At 28.7% G+C, this 25,932-nt stretch overlaps 5 protein-coding genes across 5 annotated transcripts; 3 read left to right on the top strand and 2 right to left on the bottom strand.

Annotated features, from left to right (window-relative positions):
- Positions 1-197: 197 nt before the first annotated feature.
- PGO_051350 (14-3-3 protein) lies at positions 198-2,242 on the top strand (the record flags this gene model as incomplete). The annotated part of the gene is made up of 4 exons (XM_028686513.1): positions 198-282; positions 968-1,053; positions 1,346-1,934; positions 2,214-2,242. The coding sequence occupies 4 exons, from the start codon at positions 198-200 to the stop codon at positions 2,240-2,242; spliced, it is 789 nt and encodes a 262-aa protein (XP_028542314.1).
- A 2,349-nt stretch (positions 2,243-4,591) lies between these two features.
- Positions 4,592-7,209, top strand: PGO_051340 (dynactin subunit 6; the record flags this gene model as incomplete). Its single annotated transcript, XM_028686512.1, has 3 exons — positions 4,592-5,444; positions 5,766-6,713; positions 7,019-7,209. The coding sequence occupies 3 exons, from the start codon at positions 4,592-4,594 to the stop codon at positions 7,207-7,209; spliced, it is 1,992 nt and encodes a 663-aa protein (XP_028542313.1).
- A 1,363-nt stretch (positions 7,210-8,572) lies between these two features.
- PGO_051330 (hypothetical protein, conserved) lies at positions 8,573-9,412 on the bottom strand (the record flags this gene model as incomplete). The annotated part of the gene is made up of 2 exons (XM_028686511.1): positions 8,573-9,151; positions 9,410-9,412. The coding sequence occupies 2 exons, from the start codon at positions 9,410-9,412 to the stop codon at positions 8,573-8,575; spliced, it is 582 nt and encodes a 193-aa protein (XP_028542312.1).
- A 6,386-nt stretch (positions 9,413-15,798) lies between these two features.
- Positions 15,799-16,807, top strand: PGO_051320 (hypothetical protein, conserved; the record flags this gene model as incomplete). Its single annotated transcript, XM_028686510.1, has 2 exons — positions 15,799-15,825; positions 16,088-16,807. The coding sequence occupies 2 exons, from the start codon at positions 15,799-15,801 to the stop codon at positions 16,805-16,807; spliced, it is 747 nt and encodes a 248-aa protein (XP_028542311.1).
- Positions 16,808-20,352: 3,545 nt separating this feature from the next.
- Positions 20,353-24,088, bottom strand: PGO_051310 (hypothetical protein, conserved; the record flags this gene model as incomplete). The annotated part of the gene is made up of 11 exons (XM_028686509.1): positions 20,353-20,535; positions 20,838-20,879; positions 21,247-21,423; positions 21,759-21,810; positions 22,011-22,121; positions 22,401-22,479; positions 22,733-22,800; positions 23,018-23,072; positions 23,234-23,263; positions 23,638-23,682; positions 24,022-24,088. The coding sequence occupies 11 exons, from the start codon at positions 24,086-24,088 to the stop codon at positions 20,353-20,355; spliced, it is 909 nt and encodes a 302-aa protein (XP_028542310.1).
- Positions 24,089-25,932: the final 1,844 nt, after the last annotated feature.

Genomic DNA, 25,932 nt, shown 5'->3' with positions numbered 1-25,932 from the left:
AAGCAAACTTCCGTAAACAAACATAAAACGAAAATCAAACGAGATCAAACAAAAATAAAACAAAAATAAAACAAAAATAAAACAAAAATAAAACAAAAATAAAACAAAAATAAAACAAAAATATACGTTCTTCCCTGTGTGAGCCAACCCAATTTCTAGTGAAAAAGATATTCACATAACCTATATTTAATCAAACAATGGCAACATCCGATGACTTAAAGCAGTTGAGGTCTGATTGTACCTATCGCTCTAAGTTAGCTGAACAAGCTGAAAGATATGATGGTATGACTACTCTTAAAAAAATAGGAGGGAAAATGAAAAAGTGAAAACCAATGAAAATGAGGGAAAACGAATGCAATTAACGTTCCCTATATATATACACGCACACACACACACACACACGCAAGCACGCCTATTTTAATGAAAGCGATTATTCATATTCGCACGAATCGACAAAGTAGCACGTATTATTCTTTTATAATATGTGTAATGTGTTAAGGGGAATTACGTTTATTCTTCCATTTTTTTTTTTTTCTTTTTTTCTTTTTTTCCCACACATCCGTTTACCCCTTCATTACATGTGCACCTATCGAAATGGTGTAAAGTATATGTCTTGCATTATTATCCATTCTGTGTAACAGTTCATGTGTGTATTAAGCGAAAAAATATTCTTGTTTGCCCATATGATGAACGATATATTTGTGTAAAGGAATATTTTTTTTTTTTTTTACTTTTGAATTTTAAAGGATCTGTTGTTTTCCCCTTGTTCATAATACATTTTATTTTTTGCATTAAAATTGTACACAATTAGAACTCTTCCAAGTGTAATAAGGAAGCATAAATAGTGTATATAAAAAAGGTTTTTATTTCCTTTTTTTGTTTTTTTTTTTTATTTCCTTTTTTTGTTTTTTTTTTTTTTATTTCCTTTTTTTTTTTATTCCCTCATTTGTATTCACCTTATTTACAGAAATGGCCGATGCGATGAGAACCCTAGTTGAACAATGCGTAAATAATGACAAGGATGAATTAACTGTCGAGGAGAGAAATTTATTGGTATGTCAAGAGAGGATACATAAACCTGGAACTCTCTCAATATTTCTCCATATGTGTGTATATTTTTATTTTGACCATATTTGTATAAACAATTGTAGAACATGTTACATTTTTGTTCCTATGCATCGAAATGAAAACGTAACTCTGGTAGTATGCATTTGAGAGATAAATCACCATCAATGAATGTATCTTTTCTAACCATTTTCTCGCTTTATTTATGACTAACGATTTTCTCCCTCACCCCCCTTTTTTTTTTTTTTTTTTTTTTTTTTTTGTGAATTTCTCATTCCAGTCCGTTGCATACAAAAACGCTGTTGGAGCGAGAAGAGCCTCGTGGAGAATAATTTCAAGTGTTGAACAGAAAGAAATGAGCAAAGCAAATGTTCATAACAAAAATATTGCTGCAACATATAGAAAAAAAGTAGAAGAAGAATTAAACAATATATGCCAAGATATTTTAAATCTTTTGACGAAGAAATTAATACCAAACACATCAGAAAGCGAAAGTAAAGTATTTTATTACAAGATGAAAGGAGATTATTATCGTTATATTAGCGAATTTTCATGTGACGAAGGAAAAAAAGAAGCATCTAATTTTGCACAAGAAGCTTATCAGAAGGCAACTGATATTGCAGAGAATGAACTACCATCAACACATCCAATACGTTTAGGTCTTGCATTGAACTATTCTGTTTTCTTTTATGAAATATTAAACCAACCACATCAAGCTTGTGAAATGGCTAAGCGTGCTTTCGACGATGCCATCACTGAATTTGACAATGTAAGTGAAGATTCTTATAAGGATTCCACGTTGATCATGCAATTATTACGAGACAACTTAACCTTATGGACATCAGACTTACAAGGAGATCAGACCGAAGGTATATTACACACATTGCATATATATTATGACCTTTTTGTAAATGCAATGAATGTATACATAAGCAATGTGGCCCACTTGGCTCATCCCATGTGTCCATTATGTCTGAATTATTTATGAATATTAATGGAATTTCTTTGACATATATGTATATTTTTGCATGACATGCCAATTTTGATTCTTTTGAAATATTTTATATTATACAATGTTGACCATTTTGATTAATTTACCCCCCCCCCCCCCCTTCCTCCTCTCTATACCCCCCTTATGGTTCGTTCAGAAAAATCCAAGGATGAAGGTCTAGAATAAAAATAGTCATCCCCATTTGAAGTGCGTGTGTGCATAATCATATATATATTATGTAGGCATATAGAATAACATGGATTATGTGTATTTATGTTTTATATCGTACAAAAAAATGCACTATTTTTCGATATAAGGAAAACTATGGGGCCGTATGAGATTTTAGCAAATCTTAAAAGTTGAAAATGCGTTTAAAGAATATATATATGTATATCTCCATAAGTCGAAGTTCAGATATATGCATGTACTCACGTGTGTACACATGCATACGTATATACATAAGTTCGTGTATATATATATATATATTTTTTTTTTTTCCATTAAACTGCATGAGGGGAAGCACTCATTTTAAGAATGTATATCTGCTTGAGAAGGTGTAACATATTGTATGAATGAGTATATATAATATATACACGTTCACATATATACACATATTTATATGTTTACTCCTCGGGCTTATTTTTATGTTTAAGTGTTACGTGTATATGTGTGTGTGAGGGCGTGTATGCATAACATGTATACATGTGAGTATATGTACCAACATATATTAATGCTCGTATCCACATTTATGTACATACACGCGCATACATATGTATATTTATATACATATATATATATATATATATATATATACATACGTATGTTAAAAAAAAAGACGTGCCAAAAAAAAAAAAAAAATGAATCGAATAATTGGGAAGAGAAATTTTAAATCGTAAAATTTCCATGAACCCTTCCCATTTACATTCCTTTCAACTTTCAATTATACTGTTATTTTATTTCATTCATTATATATTTTTATATAATATATTTTATCCTTTACATTCTATTATATTGTATTTTATCCATTACATTATATCATATTATCCATTCAGTTTTATATATATATATATATATACATATATATTTTTTTTTTTTTTTACACGCCCTTTTATTCATTACATTTTTTTTATATTCCATGTTAATTTTTTATGCACTAGAACTTAATATATATACATTTAACGAAAAATCTGTTTTTCTAATTTTTTTCTTCCAACCCTCTATATACAAGAAATTTTTTCCTTCACAAGGACGAATAAATAATTAAAAAGAAAAAATAGAAAAAGGGAAAATAAAAAAGAAAAAGAAAAAAAAGTATTAGAACTCATTTGTGAGTAACAGCTGTATAGACTCTGGTATATCATACATGCTCCCATTTTTCTGCTTCCGGACAACAAAAAGGAAATAAAAAAGAAAATTATGAATGATCAGGCAAAAATGGACAATGTGGATAAATATAAGAAAAAAGCAAAAAAAAAAAAAAAAAAAAGATATGAACATTCAGACAAAATGGACAATATGGGTAAATATAAGAAAAATGCAAAAATAAAAAAAAAAAAAAAAAGCCAAAACTGCTTTATTAGGTACAACATGGATATTGACTTATTTACTGCACAAATGTCTTAAAAGTATGGATGAAATTTTTACTAGAATACAGCTAGCTTTACTAAAAGGTTTTCGTACACTTTAAGAATTTTTCTGTTACATTAAACGAGTATAACTTAAAAGGTGGTGAAAGGGATATAATGTTTTTCATTGGTGTGTGTTTGTTCCATTTTCTTTAGCATAGAAGTTCTTTATGTAGACAGGAAAAAAAAAAAAAAAAAAAAAAAAAAAAAAAAAAAAAAAGATGCAATTTTTTTTAGAAAAAACTTTTTTTTGTAAAAAAGAAAAAAAAAAAAAAAAAAAAAAAAAAAAAAAAAAAAAAAGGATGCAATGAGATTTGTGTTCGTTATGAAAACATGTATATTATACACGTACTTATATAAGTGTATTTGTGAGAAAATTGTTATAAATATGTTTTCCTCATTTCCAAGCAATTGTCTACTGCCTTGCGATTAATCCTCACACAGAAATTGGGATTAACAAATTTGTTCCTCATAAACGTGCTCCTTTGCGTGTGTGTAACATGAAGCCGAATTTTTTTATTTTCTTTCTTCCCCTTGTTTAGTACAACAAAATTTAATTCATATAATAAGGATCACCTTAATCTAGACGTCTATATTGAAATCGCTAGTGGGGTATAGGGAGTATTTAACTTGACTTACCTCCGAAATATACATTCTTTTTTTTCTAATTTCTTGTTTTGACCTACATAGCGGTTATTCACAGCTGTTTTGAATTTACTATAATGATACATCACTTGTTGTCTTGTTATATCCCTTTTTGTCATGCTTTATCACATTTTGTCATTTTTGACATGCTTTATCACATTTTGTCATTTTTGACATGCTTTATCAGTTTTTTCATATTTTGTCACATTCTATTAATTTTATTTTATTTTTTTTTCACCAAAGCCCTTTGCCACAACTGGAAAAAATGAGTGACAAATTAGTGAAGCTGTTTTCCCTAAATTTGAACACGAGTGATTTAAAGAAAAAAAAAAGAATTTTGCCTAAAGGAGATCAAAAAAATGCATCTGATGTGTCTCACAGTTCGAGCAATGAAGAGAAGCAATCTAATAGCATCTTAGGTTCGCTTTCAATTATAACATCAACATCAGACTCGTATAGTTCCATAAAGACACAGCAGCTAAATCCGTATAAAAGGGTAAATTCTCTAAGTGAGTATGTCTATAAATTTAAAAAATTGGCGTCTGGAAAAAATACAGCACTTGAGGGAAACAACATATTTAGGAAGTTTAATACGAATCAACGACAATTAAGCAACTGGGGTTTCTGCAAATATTCAAGTGACCACTCGAGGGTTCATTCTGGTTCCCATTCTTGCATCGCTTCATGTTTTCAATCCTGCATCAATTCATGCTCGAATTCGTACGCCAATTTGCTAGCAACTTCGACGACAAACTCACGTGAAGGCTCAAATTCTCATTTTGAATTCAAATCGATACCAAGCGGAACTAGTGATAACGATGCAACATGCAACTCGATTTGTCAAGAAGAGGGACATTCGAGAAATGATCATGATTCTTCATTAGATAACGAAATTGATAATGCCATTTCACCTAAGCCCCAACTTCTATGTTATTATAAGAAATTCAAATCACATATGACTATAAATTCATCCCCCTTGAGCTCTTACTTGAACACCATTTGTCATTTAAATGAGAATGCATTTAATGAGACATATGAATCGATGAGTAATTTCTCGAGCAATTTTTCAGACGATATTCCACCCTTTCTCAGAACTGATGGAAAGTGGTACAAACCCGGTAAGCCCAAAAAAAAAAAAAAGTACACAAAAAGGGGTTAATATGAAAGTGTAAAATTTCTTCAAGGGGAAATAAACCCTAATTAGTTGTTGTTCATATATCCCTGTGAATACATCAAAAGGTGCTAAGATTTTTTCTACTTATTCTCAAAATGATGTGTATACAACGAAAAACAGGGTAGACCAGGATGTATTTTTCCTTTTTATTTTATTTTATTTTTTATTATTCCCATGCTGTCCTAATCATCACCCCGTTTAGTCGTCATAATTCATTACTATCCTATTCCTTCAGACAAAGATGCAAAAAAATCTGAACAAGAAGGTGGACACTTAAAAAGAACCTGCTGGATTAACAAAACTGCAATAAAAAATTTCTTAAAGCGTGCTAGAGAATACAACGAAACGATTAATGGAAATACACAAAATGATAAAAAGAAAGTGAGAAAAATATATTACAAGAATAAAAAGATATGTGTAAGTATTCAAATGAATAAACTAAAAAATAAAAAAATATGGAAAGAACTAACATATAAAGAAAATAAAAAATTAATGAAAAATTTAAGAGAAAATAAAAACTATATATATAATAAAAAAAATAAAAACTGTCTCTTCAGATTTTTTTTGGATTATATTATTTCTTCTTGTTCAGAGGTAGATATAAATTCATTCAAATCAAAAAGGAAACTATTACAGCGACATGTGGACAGGTACATTACACAATTTGTGTTAAGCTGTAGCTGTAGGAACAAAATGTTTCTGGCATGTAGAAATACATTTGAATATGGAAAGAAAAATAATGAAAGGAAAAGGGATGAAAAGAATGAGAATGAAAAGAAAGAGAATGAAAAGAAGGAGAATGAAAAGAAGGAGAATGAAAGGAAAAAGGATGAAAGGAAAAAGGATGAAAGGAAAAAGGATGAAAGGAAAAAAGATGAAAAAAAAAAAGCCATTGTTGAAAAAGATCTCCTTGTGGAAAATGAAAAAAAAAGGGAGGAACAAAAAGTCAAAAAATTTTCGTCTCTTCTAGCCAACCAAGACAATAACATAATTTTAGGAAATGGTAATATTTTATTTCCTGGATGCCGCATCATTTCTAAGCACGGACATATACACATTGGTGACAACAATCTCTTTGAGGATAATGTAACAATCATTAACTGTACATATGATAACATGTACATTGGAAATTACAATATATTCCGTTCTGGAACTTACATAACAAATGTCCGTACGATAGGAGATCAAAATTACTTTGACTATAAATGTAAGTGTTGTTCGTGGTTATTCATTGTGCGTCCTATATGGGATCTTTATTTTATCCTTACATTATTTTTAAACTATTTTTACATTATTTTGATGTAAGTCCTTTTTTTCGTATGATTTTATTAGAAGTCATCTGTTTAATTGTAGTGCATTTGCATTCTACATACCCTCCTTCCTCAACCTTTTCATTCTGTCTCGTCAACTATGCATGGTCATTCACAAGCCCATATGCATATGAAGAGAGATAAGGAATGAAGAATTTCCCTCATATCGGATAGCACTACAACAATCCTCATTTCTTTACCTCGTTAGGCACCATATCCAATAGTAACATTGGTTGTTGTTCATACATTCGGGCCAATCTGTTTAGGGGCAATATGAACGACAAAAGACATCATTACAGGAAAATTCATAACACTGTAACGGATATGCCCCAGACATTTCTTGATGTAACAAAAAGATATGCAATAGAAATAGAGAAAAAGCTGGAGAATGCTTTATAATTCCCAATGTTACAAGTCGTAATTTTGTAACTTCAAAAAAAAAAAAAAAAAAAAAAAAAAAATTAACTTTTTTTTTTTCAGGAAAACGAAAACGAAATAAAGCTAAGATATGGTCATATGACTAACATGAAATAGGTTCTGTTACTTTTAATTTGCAAATTTGCAAAGATCTTGAACATTCCTATAGAGTTTTCCCCCCTATGTTTTTTACCCAATGATACCAGAAGATTTAAAGATTTTGCAAGGTTTAGGATAACACTTTTTCCTCTTTTTTGTTGAGGTAGTCACATGCTAGTATTTGCTCAAAATAGCTAGCTAGCCATTAATTGAATTCACTTTAATTTTATTTTATTTTATTTAATTTTTTTTTTTTTTTTTTTATTCTGACAAAACAGGTTTATGTTATCCACCTTTTTGTATGATCATTCATATTTTTTTTTTTTTTTTTTTTTTTTTAGCTAGCTGTGATATGTCATTAAGAAAGTTCCTATTATGTTCTTGTTTCATAATGTAGTACCTTCTTAGATCTTATTTTTCTGAAAGAACTTCCTCTTCATAATCCTTATTTGCAACTGATTTGCACATGAACGTCACCCCCATTCATCCACCAGCTTTATATATATATGTCATATCCGAGGAATATAGGTTTATAACCCCAGAATGTGCACCAAAAAAAAAAAAGATGAAGAAGAAGAGTAAATGATTTTACACAGTGTGATTTTCTTAAACCACTGTATGTATAATTATTCCAAAAAGACGAATCAAAAATTTTTCTATTTCAAAAAGAAATTGTAAATTTACATTGATTGTTTAAAAGGGTGCAAATTAGTTATTTTATATATGTAATGATGGTATGGGGAACAGATAGCGTGAATGGTCAAACGAATGTTAAAAATTATTTATATTAACCAAAAAAGTAAAGAAATATATATATATACATATAAATATTTTTCATAACAGCAGGATGGGTGAAGAAGCTCTTTTTTCCATCCTCCTAGCCTCCTACTTTCCACCGTTTCCTTTTCCTCGAAAATTGGATATAATCATTAGTATGGTATGCACGGGGAATATATATATCTACACACAATCTTTATGTAACACGCTTCAGAAATAAGTAAAGAAAAAAAAAAAAAAAAAAACGGAAACAAAATGGGAACAAAAAGTTTTAATGTTGGAATGCGAAAATTATTTCCATACTTCCATACTTCCATACTTCCATACTTCCATACTACCATACTTCCATACTTCCATACTACCATACTTCCATACTACCATACTTCCATACTACCATTCTTCCATTCTTCCACACTGCCATACTTCCATTCTTCCATACTGTGCCATCCCAATTTTAGGCGCTTCTTCTTTATATCAAAATATTGTCCGGGAGTCTCTCAATTTTGTACTTGAAATTTTTGGCATATAAAATAGGAACTCCTGGTATTTTTCTTAACCGTATTTTTAAATCCCTATCATTTGTTGCAATGATGTAACATCGACTTTCAGTAACACGATTGACTATACAGTCATCTGCATATGTTCCTTTGTGGGTACACGTCAGTCTAATATATCTAGGGTCTTTTAATAATTTGAGGGCAAGGGAATATCGCTGCCCCAGTTTTTCCATTTCTGCCACAACACAGTCTGTTACGTAAATATTGCATTTGGCTAGTAACAATTCTGAACAGCCTTTTATTATATCAAGTTTATATTGTATACTTGTGTTAATAAAATTTGTATCCAGTATTATATTATATGGTGGACATAAATTCTCATTATAGTTAAAAAATAAATTACTATCTATTGGAGTAACTTGTTTTATTTTTTCTTCATTTTTCTTAATATTTTTTTTTACTCCATTTCCGTTACTTTGCTTCACTCTGTTGTCATTTGGGTTTATTATCCTTTTCAATTTTAGTATCTTTTGAGTTTTCTTGAACTTTCCCTGTAATGGTGGAAATATGTTAAGGTTAGTTAGCATGTGAAGCGATCAGCAATGTTATTTATTGTGATAAAGTTGCCTTGGTTGGGTACATCAAGCTATTGCTAGCGTCCACATGCATAACAAAAATATGAAACAAAATGTGTTCAAATAATGGTTTTTACAATGGGGCATTTTATATGGAGTTCCCATTTCTTATTGCCATATATAATGGCGTATTTTTCTCTACTAGTTCCGTCATTTCAGATGCTTCTCACTTACCATATCTACATTTTTTTTTTTTTTTTTTTTTTTTTCTCTTTGATTGAAATGTGGTCTCTATTAACTATCTTTTATTTTCATTTGGTCCTAATTGCAGAACTTTCTTATATTCTGAAAGCTCGTGGGCAACAAATCTTTTTGACAAAACAGGGAAAGAGAAGAACACCGAAAAAAAAAAAAAACATGCTTCATCAAATTAAGAAGCTTGCAGATGGGAAAAGGTGAAAAAAGCTATTCAGTTTTGATAGATCAAATGTAACATTTTAATATAAAATGGTGATAATTTTTTTTTTTTTTTTTTTTTTTTTAACCTTATCAATGTTTACATATTTACACAAAAAAAAAAAAAAAAAAAACGGGACACAAGAAAATTCGGTTTTCCATTCTCTCTGTGACGCTTTTTTTTTTTTTTTTTTTTTTTTTTACATGTGTTATGTAATATGTACATTCTGTTCGATTTTGTTATAGATATAGAATAAAATAAATTAAGTTCAGCATAGCTAAGTTTATTTATTTTTTTTCTTTTTTGACCTACATGTTCATGCTAATCTTTTCTACGTTCCTTAAAGAGCAAATATTTTCGTTTCAGTAATTCATTTTTTTTACTCCTCCTATCCAATTACGAGGGAGTGGATGGATATATATATAATGTTCATTCTGTTTTGTTTTAAATAAAATTCTAATATAAATGCTTCAAAACGAAATAAAAGAATAATTGTTCGAACATCAGGATTTAATGGGAAATAGGGTTATACTACATATATACGTCTTTTAAGCGTTGAAATTGGACATGGGGAAGTAAATGCTTTAGAGGGGGAGGTATAGATCTGATTAGCAATCCGATTGCCCGATAGACTTAACAACCAACTGGATGACTTCTTATCGAATGGGAATGAATTTCCTCATTGTAAATGGATAGGAAGAACATATTACAAATTTTTACATTAATTAGTGGAAAAAAAAAAAAAAAAAAAAAAAAAGAGGGATACTTTTTTACACTTTATGTGGGATGAGATATATGGAAAAGAAATTTCTTTTTTGTAAAAATCACCGGGTAAGAATATTTAAATAAATCTTATATATAAATAATTAACAAAAGTAACGTTATAAATTAAAATTTCGTTTTTTAAGAAAAGCATGGCGAAATAGAGACACGCCGAATTTGTTCATAACGGGGCTTTTACATATTTGCTTACACACGGGGCACATAAATGTACATGTATATACATATATATATATATATATATATATATATATGCACACCTTTATGAAATATATGCAAATGGAGAATCGATGGTGGGTGTAAAAAATGTCAGCCGACTTGGCTTTTTAAGGAATATTTGTTTATTAAAAGAAGAGTGGGTGATTAGTATTTGTCTACGTTCATTTTCGCATTATTTTTATTCTACTCAAACTATATGATAAGCATAAAATTTATTTTTACATGTACTTTTGTGTGTGTGTGCAAAAATGGTTTTAGAAGATACAAAACGGTGAAACAATTGGGACCAATTTTTTAACAAATTGGAAATTAACTTTTTCGGGAACCCCATTTTAGTAATGTATTTTTTTTTTTTTTTTTTTCTCCAAATCCTGATTTCTTTAATTGAGAAATTGTGAACAGAATAATAGGAGAAAAACTACAGATTTTCTTACATTCACATGCAAAAAAAGCAACACAGTGAGAAGTGATATGAAGGATAATCAAATCTAGTATTCACATATGAACACTTTGGTTAATAAAAAAAAAAAAAAAAAAAAAAAAACTCCGTACGACCAAGTCAAGGAGAAGGGTATACAATATATGAAAAAATCTTCACACTCATGCGCGTATAGTATTACTTTCAAAAGGGTTTGAAGGATATCGGAACACGTGTCCTTTTTTTTTTTTTTTTTTATTTAGTTCTGCACAATTACCACAACTTGTTTGCCGTTTAAAATTGTTCAAATTAAAAAATTTTCAAGAGGAAGTCGCAGAGGCGCATTCACAAATTCACAATTGTGTACTAGGTGGTGAGAATGTATATGTATACACGGGAAATTATGTTTACCTTTACTCCATATATATATATATATATATGCATGCGTACATATTTGCCTGTTGTGCATGTTTACAAATGTTTTGCAGATCTGTTAAATCATCATTAACGTTTATTATCTTAAAGTTGTTCGTGCAATTTATGAACACACACAATGAGGGGTGGGGAGGGGGAAGAAATAAATGTATCAGCGGACATAAAGGGCGAGAGGGTGGAATCAGGAGTCGTATTAATCATGGGGAACCGGACAAACGAGGTCAAAAGCATTTTTGTTTCACGTATTGTGGTTTGTGTGTGTGTAATAGAAAGCACAGGTACAAACTAATAATAATGTTTATATATATATATGTCCTCTCCATCTCCCCATTTTGTCATATGTAACAAATGGATAGATCATTATTTCTCATATGATAAAAAATAATTTAACTCTTCGTATGTATATGATGAACCTAATTACACATAGGAAACAGTTTTACACGGAGATGGGTACTTGCTAAAATTCTTAAGCAGTGTAATTATGCGTCATATAGAATCAAATTCTGGCACGTGCAAAAACGTGAGAAAAGGAAAAAAGCAAGGTTAAAATAGTGGTGTTCTATCCCTACGTTCGCTGAGCACAATTATATGTATATTGTGTATATTATATATTGTGAAAGCTTTGAACATACAAAGGTAATGTATAAGAAATTATTTCACATTCACTGGTTAGCGGTACAACTAAAAAAATTTAAAAATATAAACGAAAACAATGAGAAGAAGGCGAAAAAGAAGCGAAAAAAAAAAAAAAAAAAAAAAAAAAAAAAAAAAAAAAAAAAAAAAAAAAAAAAAAAAAAAAAAAAAAAAAAAAAAAAAAAAAAAAAAAAAAAAAAAAAAAAAAAAAAAAAAAAAAAAAAAAAAAAAAAAAAAAAAAAAAAAAAAAAGAAAGGTCAAAAACGGAAAAAGAAGGAAAAAAAACAAAAAATAAGAAAAAAAAAAAAAAAAAACAAACAAACGAAAAAAGAAAAAAAATAAAATAAAGGCATTTATGCAGTGCCAATGTTTCAACACAGATTAAGATTTTTCTCACTAACAATTCAAAATTTCACAGAATGTGTACATGTATATAAATGTACACACATAAATTCACAAATATGTATACATACTTTATACATATTTTATACGCATTTTATACATAATTTACACATATTTTATGCACACTGTACGCATATTTTATACAAATTTGCATGAAAATATGTACACATTATAATGTATATATATATATATATATATATATACGCACTAGCAAATTGCATAAGGAAGCGTAAATATGCCCCTCCCCCATTGTGCGAATATTTTACCCTATCCCTCCTTTTTTTTACACACAAAATATCTATACTAATATGCTTACCTAATATTGTACCTGAACATAATACTAACCTCCACTCGAGCGAAGCAACGATTTCGCTTATTCGTAGGACGTGTACTTGAATATGTTCATATATATATATATATGTACGAGTACATGTATTTGAACATTATATAAGAACCCGCATATGAATACAAATTGTACCCGTATATATATGTATGTGCATATATATACACGTACCCCCTCAATATGCATATACATACGGTACGTGCCCATATATGCATATAAATATGTACGTGTACTTGCTCAATCCACCATTCCACTGAATCAGTGATAAAGAGAACGTCCAAAATATTTTACCCGACTTATTTTATTTTTTTTTTTTTTTTTCCGTAAATACTGCGAAGTTATATATGTATTAAAAAAAAATAAAAACAAAAAGGCAAAAATACTAATTACATTTTGTGAACAGATTTTTAGTAATACAAAAATAGGTTAAAATGCACATGCATTTATATATAAATGCATATTTAAAGAATTATTTTTTCCCCCTATTAACTTTGATAATTATTTAATCTATTTCTTTATTTTAACCACCCATCAATTTTTACCATATATATATATATATATATATATATATATATATATATATATATATATTTACCCACATTTCATAATATTTTTCTGACGTTTTCTCAAGCTATGCAAGTTTTATATATTTTTTATTTTATTTTATTTTTTTAAACCTTTTTCTTAGCTTTTTATGTTTACCCATATTCTTGTGATCATTATTTCACATATATATATTTTATATATACATATGTAATACATTTTTATTCGTGATGATACACCCAGACGCCTGCCCGTTTACAACTAGGGGACATTAGGATAAAACGACAAGCGATTTCCTAACTTGCTTATTTTATGAATATATATAATTCATCTTTATTAGATCTCAAACGTGCTTTGGGTTCTTTTTTTTTTTTTTTTTTTTTTTTTTTTTTAACGTATATCTGCTTTTTGTTACTCAAATGTATGTGCTTTATATAAATGCACATACTTTTCATGTAGTATACATCTTAACACGGTTTGATTTATCTTTAATTATCTTAATTATCTCAGTCTCTTTTATTATCACTAATTTATATTATCGCGCCTCCATAGTAGCGGAAGAGTATATCCATAGCATAGTCGCAGTAACAAGGATAGACGCCATAGTTATAATGGTATGTATATTATAGTCTAGTTCAAAGGCCCTAGATATTTACGTTGAGTGCTTACATAACTTTCCTGGCACTCTTGTACCCTCAGAGTATTTGTATTATATACATATATACTTACGTATCTCCCTTTTAAGGCTGTATTGAAAACATTTCGAAATAGCATCACAATGGTACCATTGTGACATCGTGATGAAACAAAAGTGTAGGAGTTTTATTCTCTATAATATAACGAATAATGTAAAAAAAAAAAAAAAAAAAAAAAAAAAAGAAGAAGGAGAAGTTAGTACAATTGATCATGTTATGTATATATGAAATAGCTAATTTGATGGAAAAAAAAAAAAAAAAAAAAAAGTCAAAAAACTTCGCTTTTTTTTATGAACAAAACAGCCAAACTGGAAAAAAAAAAAAAAAATTAACACACATAATAAGATATGCACATATACACATATATATATATATGCTTGTATACCTCATTATGCTCGCGCAAATATATACACACATTCATTGCTCATATATCAATACACACATTGTATATGTGTATATCTTTGTATACCTTTAGCTCTGCAGACATATACATATGCATGTATATATATTTGCACACATACAAGATTTATTGTTTGAATTAAGAAAAGAGATTTTACGAAGAATAGCACGTGATATCAACGGACGTACTTTAACAATACCGTGATTGGGTAACCACTGGGAGCTTTTTTTTAATGTTTCGAATATTATGAAGATACTGATTTAGAAGTCATATCCACCTACTAACTTAACAGAAGTTCATGGGGCCCCAAAATTATGCCTTTGGACATAACACACTACATCAAGCATACCTCTACCCCCATTGTATACATCTTACTACCCGTATATCATTCGACTGCTTATAACAATGAAATAAGCACAATATATGAAGTTTCCACTTTATGAAGTTTCCACTTTATGAAGTTTCCACTTTATGAAGTTTCCACTTTATGAAGTTTCCACTTTATGAAGTTTCCACTTTATGAAGTTTCCACTTTATGAAGTTTCCACTTTATGAAGTTTCCACTTTATGAAGATTTCATTATATGAAGATTCCACTTTATGAAGATTCCACTTTATGAAGATTCCACTTTATGAAGATTCCACTTTATGAAGATTCCACTTTATGAAGATTTAACTTTATGAAGATTTAACTTTATGAAGATTACAGTTTATATAAAATTGTAAAAACTTCCAAACATCTGTGAAGGAAACTTGAAAAAAAAAAAAATGATCGAACGAATTTGTTAAGAAAAAGCAAGAGTTAGTAAAAGCATTTATGCACAAATCACAGTTTATTTATATACGTGCAAAACATTACCAACATTGTACTGCTGGAATTTTATATGAAAAGAGAAGAATACGCAATAAACCATAAAGGAGACTACATTAGGTATTCATAAGAAAATAATTTAAAGTTCTACCCCAACCAAGCCCTGTACGCTGCAACTTCTTCCATACTCTTAACCCCTTTGAAAATGTAAAAAAAGAAAATTATTTAACTGTAGAGATTATTTTTTTCTTTTTTCAATCCATTATCAACCATATAATTTAATCGTGCATTGGTCATTCTTTAATCATCTTTTATCCATTTTGTAAACATTTTGTAATAATTTTGTAATTATATCTCAATAATTTTAAAACATTTATTAAAAATTTTAAATCATTAACTATATTTAATCTTTTTTTTAATAATTTTTTGCTTTTTGGAACTTCCCCACTTAGAATTTATTCCTCAAAAAAAAAGGAGACGATTCCACAATGAGTTCGGAGAAGAACGCAACCCCGGTAAGATGTCCTTCGAAGCGTTTGTATTAATTTCAGTACATATGAATATTAGAGTATATCTGAAGATCATGTGAATCTATAAGGAGTTGAGAGCCCAAATTATGCACACTATACACACAATGCCAATACACCTGTTAGAAATCCGGTGGGGTTTAGTTCCATATAGCCCACCATCCCCAATGAACGAACCCTAGTTTTTATTTTTCTCACGTTTCATTTACTTTATCACACATTTTTAATTATTTTATTTTGACCTTTATAGCCCAGCCCCGTGTTGTGCGAAAACAATTGTGGGTTCTACGGAAACCCAGCGAATAACAATTTGTGTTCCAAATGCTTTCGAGAATTTCAAGAAAAAAAAAAAAAGGAAATTTCAAATGTCGAAAAAATAAATGAGAAAAATGTGTCTGATAGTTTACACAATTATAATACAACAAGTAATATAATGGAACCAAGTTACAGAAACGAGGAAGCGAAAGAAAATGAAAAAGCTCATTTTATAAGAAGTGAGAATTCATTGTTAAACCAAGGGTTATCCATCGCTAACATTAATGTGGAGACAGAGAATAATGAAAATAATAATAATACCACTACTACAGCTACGGATACTGCTACTACTACGAGTAATAATAATAATGATGATAATGAAAATGATGATAATAATAATAATCATAATGAGAACAATCAAAGCGTAAGCGATAATAATAATAATAATAATAATAATAACAATGTTTCCTGTAGCACAAGCACAGACCAGAATTCTGGTGTTAATACAAACGAATCCGAAGAAAAAAAAAAATGTTTCTTTTGTTGCAAACGAATAGGGCTTCTAGGAATAAAATGCAGATGCAATCATTACTTCTGTTCACTTCACAGATATGCTGATGCTCATAATTGTACATTTGATTATAAAAACTATCACAAACAACAGTTAATAAAAAACAATGTGAAGGTTGTTGCTGATAAAGTTAAAAAAATATGAAACCCAAGAAGTTGGAAAAAAAAAAAAAAAAAAACAATATGTCACACATGCTTGAATACCCTTACATTATATTCCCAGCCTGATTCGTTTATATTCCCCGTCTCATATCATTGCATCTACCAAATATGTCACCCCACTACCCTTCCTCTATGCATGCTTGCATGCGTGCATTTTATTCTTTATGTATATTCCCTTATGTGTATTCACAAATATGCAAATACGTGTGTGAAACACGTATATTTATATATTTATATATATATATATATATATATATATATATTTAGAACCTGTGCAAACAAACGCGCACGTGCCTTAAAAAAAACTTAGAACGGCATGTATGCTCCATGTATACCCCCCCCCCACACACACACACACTCTCTCGTATGGATGGTCGTATTAAAATTAATTTTTTTAAAAGTAAATAGCCTCTAATTGCACACATACCTATTATATGTGTATATATTTTTACCTCACCCCCCTTACCTGCACAGTTTAGCATATATATATGTACATGTATGTATGCACATATAAATATGTTTACCCCCCTGCCTCCTCGCCCTTTTTTTTTTGCATTATTTTCATAGAAAACTTATCCATTTCGTGCCAATACAATTTACATTATTTGTTTTATTCACATATGTATATCGATCCATATTTATATCGACTCAGTGTCATATTTTGTGCTTATAACGTGTGTTTATGTTTCTATATATATTTACTCCACGTGTAGTTCGCTCACGTTAACTCCTCGATGACATAACTATATATGTTTACATTTTATGAATTTTTATTTATTTATTTATTTTTTTTTTTTACCATTTTGGTTTTGTATTTTACGCCTTTTTGCTGTTCCTCAATAGGTCTTATTCGTTAGATATACATGTGTGTATGTGTGCGTGTGAGTGAGAAGTATTTTGTGTACATGTTTATGCGTACTACGTATACATATATATATATATTTATACGTAACATATACACACATGCACATAGTATATATACATTTATATATCCATGTGTATAAGAATATACAAGTAATAACCTATTTAAGCACATTTTTGATAATTAATTTTTGAAATAAAAGGAAATGAGGAAATAAAAAAGGGGAAAAGAATGTTCCATGTAAAATATAATTATAACAAGGTAGCACTTCCTAGCATATAGCATATCATTTCTCCCTCTCTTTCTGTCATTTTTATTAACCTTTTTATTTTTTCAACATAAGTATATCATATATATATGTATATATATATATATATATATATATATATATATATATATATATATAAGTGTGTCTATATCTATACATATCTCCTTACATATTGGAAATAATACGCGATTGTTCGTGGCCTTCTTGGATGGAATTTTTAAGTATTAAGTGCAACTTTCGACTGAAGAAATATGAGGAACTTGTTAATATTTTTGTTTTTCGCCACTTTTTTTTTTTTTGTTTTTGTTTTTATTAAAGGTTTCAATGTTGCTGCCAAGCTTCTCATATGCAGACAGAGAAAAATAGTTATATCAGGGTGTTGTCACATATGTATATGTATATATATATATATATATATATATGTACATGTGTTCGGAGATCTTAAAGTATTGTAGAAAGGTTGATACACATTCCTATTGTCTACACATAATATATGTGTCTATACGTATTCATTTGTTTTACACCCTATATGAAGGAGATTTCTCAAATAACTTTTTTTTTTTTTTTTTTTTTGTGTGTGTGTATAATAATAAGAAGAGAACTCAAGAAAGAAACTTATGTTGTGTACACATAATCAAACTGAAAAATTATCACTTTATTATTTTTTTCATTTTATATTAATTTTTCCCTACTTGTGGAATGTATGTAAAAAGAAAAAAAAAAAAGAAATTAATGTTTCCCTTAACTGGTAATGTAATATTATCGTTTAACAATTCAGTTGTTAACACCTCGTGGAAGCGTAACATATCCCTATCCATATCCACTTTTGACAGTAAGAAAACATGCACATATAAGTATCAGAATTGTCGATTATATATATATATATATATATATATATGTGTAAATTAAGCCCAAACGACAGATAGACAACTTTCATTAGGTTTATTGGGTTCATTAGAAATGGTGTGTAAATTGGGTACCCCAAATGAATAATTAAAAAAAAAAAAAAAAAAAGGGACGCGTGAGAAAATGGGGAAAAATGAAGCAAAATGAGGCAAAATGAAAAAATTAATAACGAAAACATTTTGTGAGATAAATAACTAAACGAATTAAGAGAATTAAACAAAAACATTCATAATTAAAAATTAAGATTAATTACAATATAAAATTATATTTTTTTTTATTCATATTAACTATGACAAAATAAAGGACATACTTTATTAATGAAGGAACATATGATGATTGACATGGGTGGGGGGAGGGAGTGGTATAAATGAAAAGTGAAAAAATAAGAAAATGAACAAGTAAAATGTACACGAAAAATGTACATGAGAAGGCAAATGAAAAAGCATGTAAATAAAAAAAAAAAAAAAAAAAAAAAAAGGAAAAAAACAAATAATCCTCTCTTTTAAAATTGTGAATGCATTATTAATTCACTTAATTACTCATTTGTTATATCATTTATTTGGGTCTACTAACATGTATATATACAAAACTTAGGTAGCCCTATTATATGTACACAAGCATACACAGAGAGAAGACAGTACTTGGTACACAAATATCCATAGAGGAAAAAGTATGTAGACACAAATACCGAAACAATCATATGCATAAACGTGTATATGTCTTCAAGAAGTTGCCTTATGACATGAGACATATTTACATATTATACAAAATCGCACTTTTTAGGAATGCCTCAAATTATGCACAAACATAAACAATGTCTATCTGTATGTTATATATAATAAAACAAATAAACTATGACATTGAGAAGTACTCAGAAAAAAAAAAAAAAAAAGGAGAATAAGAAAAGGAAAAGAAAAAATCTAAGACAAATAATTTTTATTCACTAGAATTTTTCCGTTTTTTCTCTCTCTCTCTTTTTTTTTTTTTTTTTTTTTTTTCCTTTTCTCGTGGATTTCGTGATAAATGAATAAAAGACACAACCCCATATATATAAATTATGTTCTCGATATGTGAATAGAGATAAGTCATTATGATAAAACTGTAACGTGTATATATTTAGCTGTGCATTTGGAATTTATGACATACATTTTTTGCAATGTTATAAAAATGTGTCTATATGATTTTGGCTGTTTTTCTGCTGAGGGGAAAACTTAACCTCAAAAGAAATGGATATTTTTTTTTTTTTTTTTTTTTTTTTTTTTTTTTTTAATAGCATTTCACTTGGAACAAACAGAAAAAAAACATATGTGTTTTAACACTGTTCTGTAATTAATTTTATGGATGCAATGACTTCGATGATTTCATAACTTCGATGACTTCGATGGTAGGTAACTGCTGTGGTTATCCATTTGGTTATGATTATAGTTGTGGTTGTCCTTTTTTGTTAGCTTCTGTGCTGGTCGTAACTTTCACTATTGTTGTCGTGATGTTGTTAGACTTGAGGTTCAGGTAGTAGGTCGTCTATGTTTTTCTTATTTTGATTATCGTGGAGGCTAGTTGCAGTTTCTATAAATAATTTCATAAACTTGTGATATGAACCATCATCATCTTTTATAATATTATTATGTGTTCCGTTTTTTGAAAAATATCTGAATTTATTTTTGCTTGGACAAAGCTGAGCAATGGAACAAGTGTTAAAAGTGGAATATGTAAATGGTATTATAAGTGTGTACAGGGGAATCTCACAAAACATAATGACAAGATCCAAAATGATAGATCTCATATGTAAACATAATATGTTTTACAAAACTCAGAAATAGAGAAATAAATAATAAATTCCTAAAGTCAGTAATAAAATGAAAATTCTTCCCCTTACACATAGATAGTATAATAAAAAGAGAAGAAATAAATAAAAAAAAAAAAAAAAAAAAACATAGTTATATATTAATAACAACAACAAAAAAAAAAAAAAATTACCTCAAACAAAATCTTCGAATGTTCTGGTGGGATAACTTCATCCTGAAAAAATAGAGAAAAAAAAAAAAAAATGAGACAGGATATATATATAAAAGTGTGTATAAAAAGTAGCGTTTAATATAATTTTGAATATCCGTTATAAAAAAAAATCATTCTCCTCCCTGTCGACATATTGTTTAATTTATGTAACACAATAATATATATATTTATATTTAAAAAGCTGTGATTTTACTCTCTCATTATTATTGAGTATTATATGTGTTTTTTTTTTTTTTTTTTTTTATGGTGGTATTTGCAAATGTTGCATATCTGCTTCATGTTGAAGCGAAGTATTTTATTTATCTCTCATTTATTTCTCATTTTTCCATTATCCTCTCTCTTTTTCTCGCTTTTCCGTGGAGGTAGTAACCTTTTCTGAAATGTTGAACAATATCGGGATATGTATTTTTTTAATTTTTTTATTATTCTCCATTTTTGTTCTTATTAGAATGTCAAAGCTGATGAGAAAAAAGTTCAGAAACGGATGGTTCTTATTTGACATATCCTTAATACTAAGAAAAGGATTTTCCAGGATTATTCCATGTATCTGTGGATACAGGGGAAGAGAGGAGAAAAAGAAAAAATGAAATGAATAAAAAAGGAAAAAAAAAAATAATGTATTTATAGCAATACTTATAAAAAAAGGTACACGAGGGGTACGATTGGAAACGGAAAAAATAAGAAAAGAAAAACATTTCTTTCACGTAAATGTAATTTGTATAAGTAGCATAAAAAAAATAGAGACATCTAAAAAGGGAGGAGGGCCATAAAAATATATACATATGTACGAGTGAACTACATTTATTAATAGACAGCAGACAAATATATTATGCTATATTTTTTCTTAAATGGTGAAGAAATACACATACGAAATAAACTTACGTTTTCCTGGTTCTTAGAAGCTGTTTCGAGAGCAATGGCACATCCCATAGAACTGAACAATAAGAGGGGAGGATGGGAGGAGGAAAGGTGCGAATTTGTTCACAATGCAGTTAAATGTTAGGAAATGCAAACATGGGATCAAAAAGCTTTAAATAACATGTTGCTACACATATCCTCCATACATAAAAACGTGTAATACTCATAATCAAATGGATACAAAAATTAAAATATAGTTGCATATCGAAATTTTACTTTCCAAAGATGAATAACTGCTTTGTCTGTATTTTCTTCAAATAATTTAATGGGACAAGAGCATCCTTGTATAATTGTTCTTCGGATGGGTTTCCTTTATTCGTACCACATCTAAATAAATTGTAAAGGGGAGGAAAAAAAAAAAAAAAAAAATATATATATATATATAAAAATAAAGTGTAAAAAAGCAGAATAACAAACGCGATGATTGTTTGCATATATATGTGGATAGTGCGCTAATGGGGGTGGTGGTGATAGTCGGTACAAATTTTTCTTGCAAGACAATGATGTGGTGTGTGGTATTGGCCATTGTACATGTTCTCTGCAGATTGTTTTGTTGAATTATTTTAATATTTTATCATTTTATTTTTTTCGCTTTATTTTATTTACCCTCTATTTGAACAGGAAAAAATGCTCACATCTACTTTTTTCACAATCGTATTAAATAATGTGACATATTTCTCGATGTCTGCAGAAAAAGGGAAATTTTTTTAAAAAAAAATAAAAAAAAAAAAAAAAAAGGGATAAATAAAATCAAGAACAAATGGGATAACTTAACAGAACTGAGGAAATAGAATTCATCCATTATTAAGAGAATACAGGGTTTTAAGGCATCGAGGAGATGTAAAACATTGGAATTGCAACATTTTGGAAATGCATATATTTTGCAAGATTTGTAAAAATTCACAATTTTTTTTTAACATAAATGTGGAAATACTTACATCCACCCTTTCCAAGATAGTATAACAGAACTGGCTTATTTTTATAATCTTCTGTTTTCACAAACCAACTAAAAAACGGGATTAAAGTGATCAAGTGAAAATGAAAAATTTTATCCAATTGCAAATGTAAAAATGAGGTAAACATAAGTCAACAAACACACCCACAGATATTTCTTCACATGGAGGAACGCAATTATGCTGAAGTGGGTGTAATCATGTATGTTCATATTTTTCCACTTTTCCACTTTTTCACTTTTCCATTTTTTTGTATTCTTCTCAACGTACCATTTAAATAAACTACCATCATCCATATTTAGATATACATCTTCGAAGTTACTGCCTAGAGAGTAAAAAAAAAAAAAAAAAAATTGGAAAAATCACAGAAAATCAGATTTATGATGAATATATATAGCACTCAACGAAGAGGATTCATGAATGCGACAATTCTGAATCATATTCTTTGCAAAGTCTTGTGATAAAAGACAGGTAAAATGTGTTTACCATGAGGACGAATTTTATTGGGATTGATATCTGTGGAGAAGTGTAAATAAAAGAAGAAAAATAGGAACGGGAAATGTGTGATAAGAAAAAAAAAAAAAAAAAAAAAAAAAACAGAGAAAAATTCCCTTTTCCTGATATGTTCTAATGATGCATAGCTAACAAATTTGTTTATGTGGTAGCTCATACTCTCAAAGGTTAACATACAGTCTGACGACGCCGTTTTGCTTTCATTTTGTTTTTCTATTTCATTTTTTGTTCTATTTCATTTTTTTTATTTCATTTTTTTTATTTCATTTTTTTTATTTCATTTTTTTTATTTCATTTTTTTTATTTCATTTTTTTATTTCATTTTTTTTATTTCATTTTTTTATTTCATTTTTTTATTTCATTTTTTTTAGTATTACCTTGTTTTAGAAAGATAAAATTATCTTGGTTAATGTATATATAGCCTAAAAATTAAAAGAAAAAAAAAAAAAAAAAAAAAAAAATGCAAAAATGTGTCGACACAATTTTTGATTAATATGCTGCTGGAAATCTGGATTCATTATCAGCACTCTCGTACGTTCACGTTGAACCGTGATTTGAGTTTACTTCTCCTGCGTGTAGCTTTTTTTGCTGCATGTAGGATTAAAGCAGTTTATTCGTTCGGTTGGGTGACTCGTCAATTGGAAAAAACTCTTTATTTTTTTGTTCTATTGCTTTATTGCTTCTATTCCTTTTTGCACTTTCGGTTTTTTTTTTTTTTTTTTTTTTTTCTCTGCCATTTTCGTTCCTCAAGAAAGACTCACTGTTCAATATGACCAGGAAAAGCAGAACCATAAGCGCAGGTATCCATATAAATTTGAAGCTCATCATTTTATTATCAAAAACAAAGACACAGGAGTTTGAAAAAAAAAATTGGTGTATAAATATGAGTCGATATGGAATAGCTGCTTCTTTGTAGATGTTTCGATTTTGAAGAAATAGTTCTTCTGTGCGTGTAAAAAAAAAAAGTGATATGATTTTGAAAAAATAAGGGCTTCTATGGGGTTGTGAGTGTGGGCAGTATGTTTACAAATGGGTGTATACTTATGAAAATGGAAGAGGAGGTTATTTTCCTTCCTTCCTGCGCTTAATTAGGAGCAAGCACAGCGTGAATTAATTTTTATGAATTTGAGAGGTAATGTAAATTTATGCATATGTAGAAAATATGTTATGAGTGTCATGCATATTAAGCATGTTATTCGTTTTAAGTATGTATATTTTCCAATAGCATAAACGCTTATGTAGGTATGTATAACTGTATATGTATTATATATATATATATATATATATATATATATATATGTACAAGTTTTTACATATTCATAAGTATTTATATATATTCACAAGTATTTATATATTCTCAAGTACTTATATATGTACAAATGATTACATAAATATTTTTATATTCATAAGTATATATTCATTCATACGTATTTGTGTATGTGCAAATAATTATATGCGTACTTATGTAAGCGCTTATATATATATATATATATATATATGTATTTATATTTACACGAACAAAAAACTGAGATGTCGCAAGGCATACAAATTAATTTACAAAAAATTACAAGTAAACAACAAATGGAAATTATAAACACAAAAAAAATTATATATTTGTATATGTACATATTTGGCGCGTGGTCATTTTTTTTTTTTTTTTTTTTTTTTTTTTCAGCTTTTTCAGATCAGTTCAGTTCACTAACTCGGAAAAAAAAAAAAAAAAAAAAAGCAGAAAAGGAAGAAAAGGAGAAAGGGCAAAAAAGGAAGAAAAAGATCAAGTTGAAGAGCAAATTAAAGACCAAGTTAAGGACCTAGTTAAAGACCAAGTTGAAGATCAAGTTGAAGATCAAGTTAAAGATCAAGTTGAAGATCAAGTTCTTGGTGAGAATATTCCTAGTGATAAAAAAACGTTCGGGTTTTCGCGAACTGTGTTGGGTGTTAATACTTACAGAGGGGGCGACAAGAAATATATGCAGTTCACATGTGCAAGTTTTCATATGAGTGGTATTTATTTCTCACGCTTATATTTTCCCATGCCTGCTGATATTTTTGCTGCACTATCATAAACATGCACTCCCATATAACCCCGGTAGGAATTTATCACGCACATAACACAGGTGAGGTGTATACATACTCGAGTAGGTGGTACATGGAGTGGCCACATACAGGAGTGAATACTTTTATATGCGATACGCAACGAAAATCTTGTAGCAAGATTTGTGAACAGTTTGAAAAAAAAAAAAAAAAACAGGAAAATTTTCTTTTATGAAAACACAGCCGTAAAAAATATTGCGAGAGCATAAAAAATTAAAAAGGGGTGATAAAAGTTTTAAAAGAAAAAATTAGTTGTTTTTATAATTACATCTTGTGCAGCTTGAACGTCTTATATGCAGTACATGGTACATACAATAATTATATATATTTACATGTACAGGTATGTATATATATATATATATATAGTAAGCACAACATATATATTTATAATGGGTTGTGTATAACTATAGGTACACCATATGTTAATGTTTTTCAAAAGTTAAAATAAAAAAAAAAAACGCAGGGGAGAGAAAAAAGAAATAATTTAAAAGATTTTTATGACTTCAAAAAAAAAAAAAATGATCGCGAAATGATCGCGAAAATGAGAAGAAAATTGGGGGTGTTCAAAAAAGCCAATT

This window comes from Plasmodium gonderi (genome assembly GCF_002157705.1).
Source record: "Plasmodium gonderi DNA, contig: Chr05, whole genome shotgun sequence".
Lineage (NCBI taxonomy): Eukaryota > Apicomplexa > Aconoidasida > Haemosporida > Plasmodiidae > Plasmodium > Plasmodium gonderi.
Note: the sequence above shows the minus strand (reverse complement) of the source record. Positions and strands in the feature narration are given on the sequence as shown.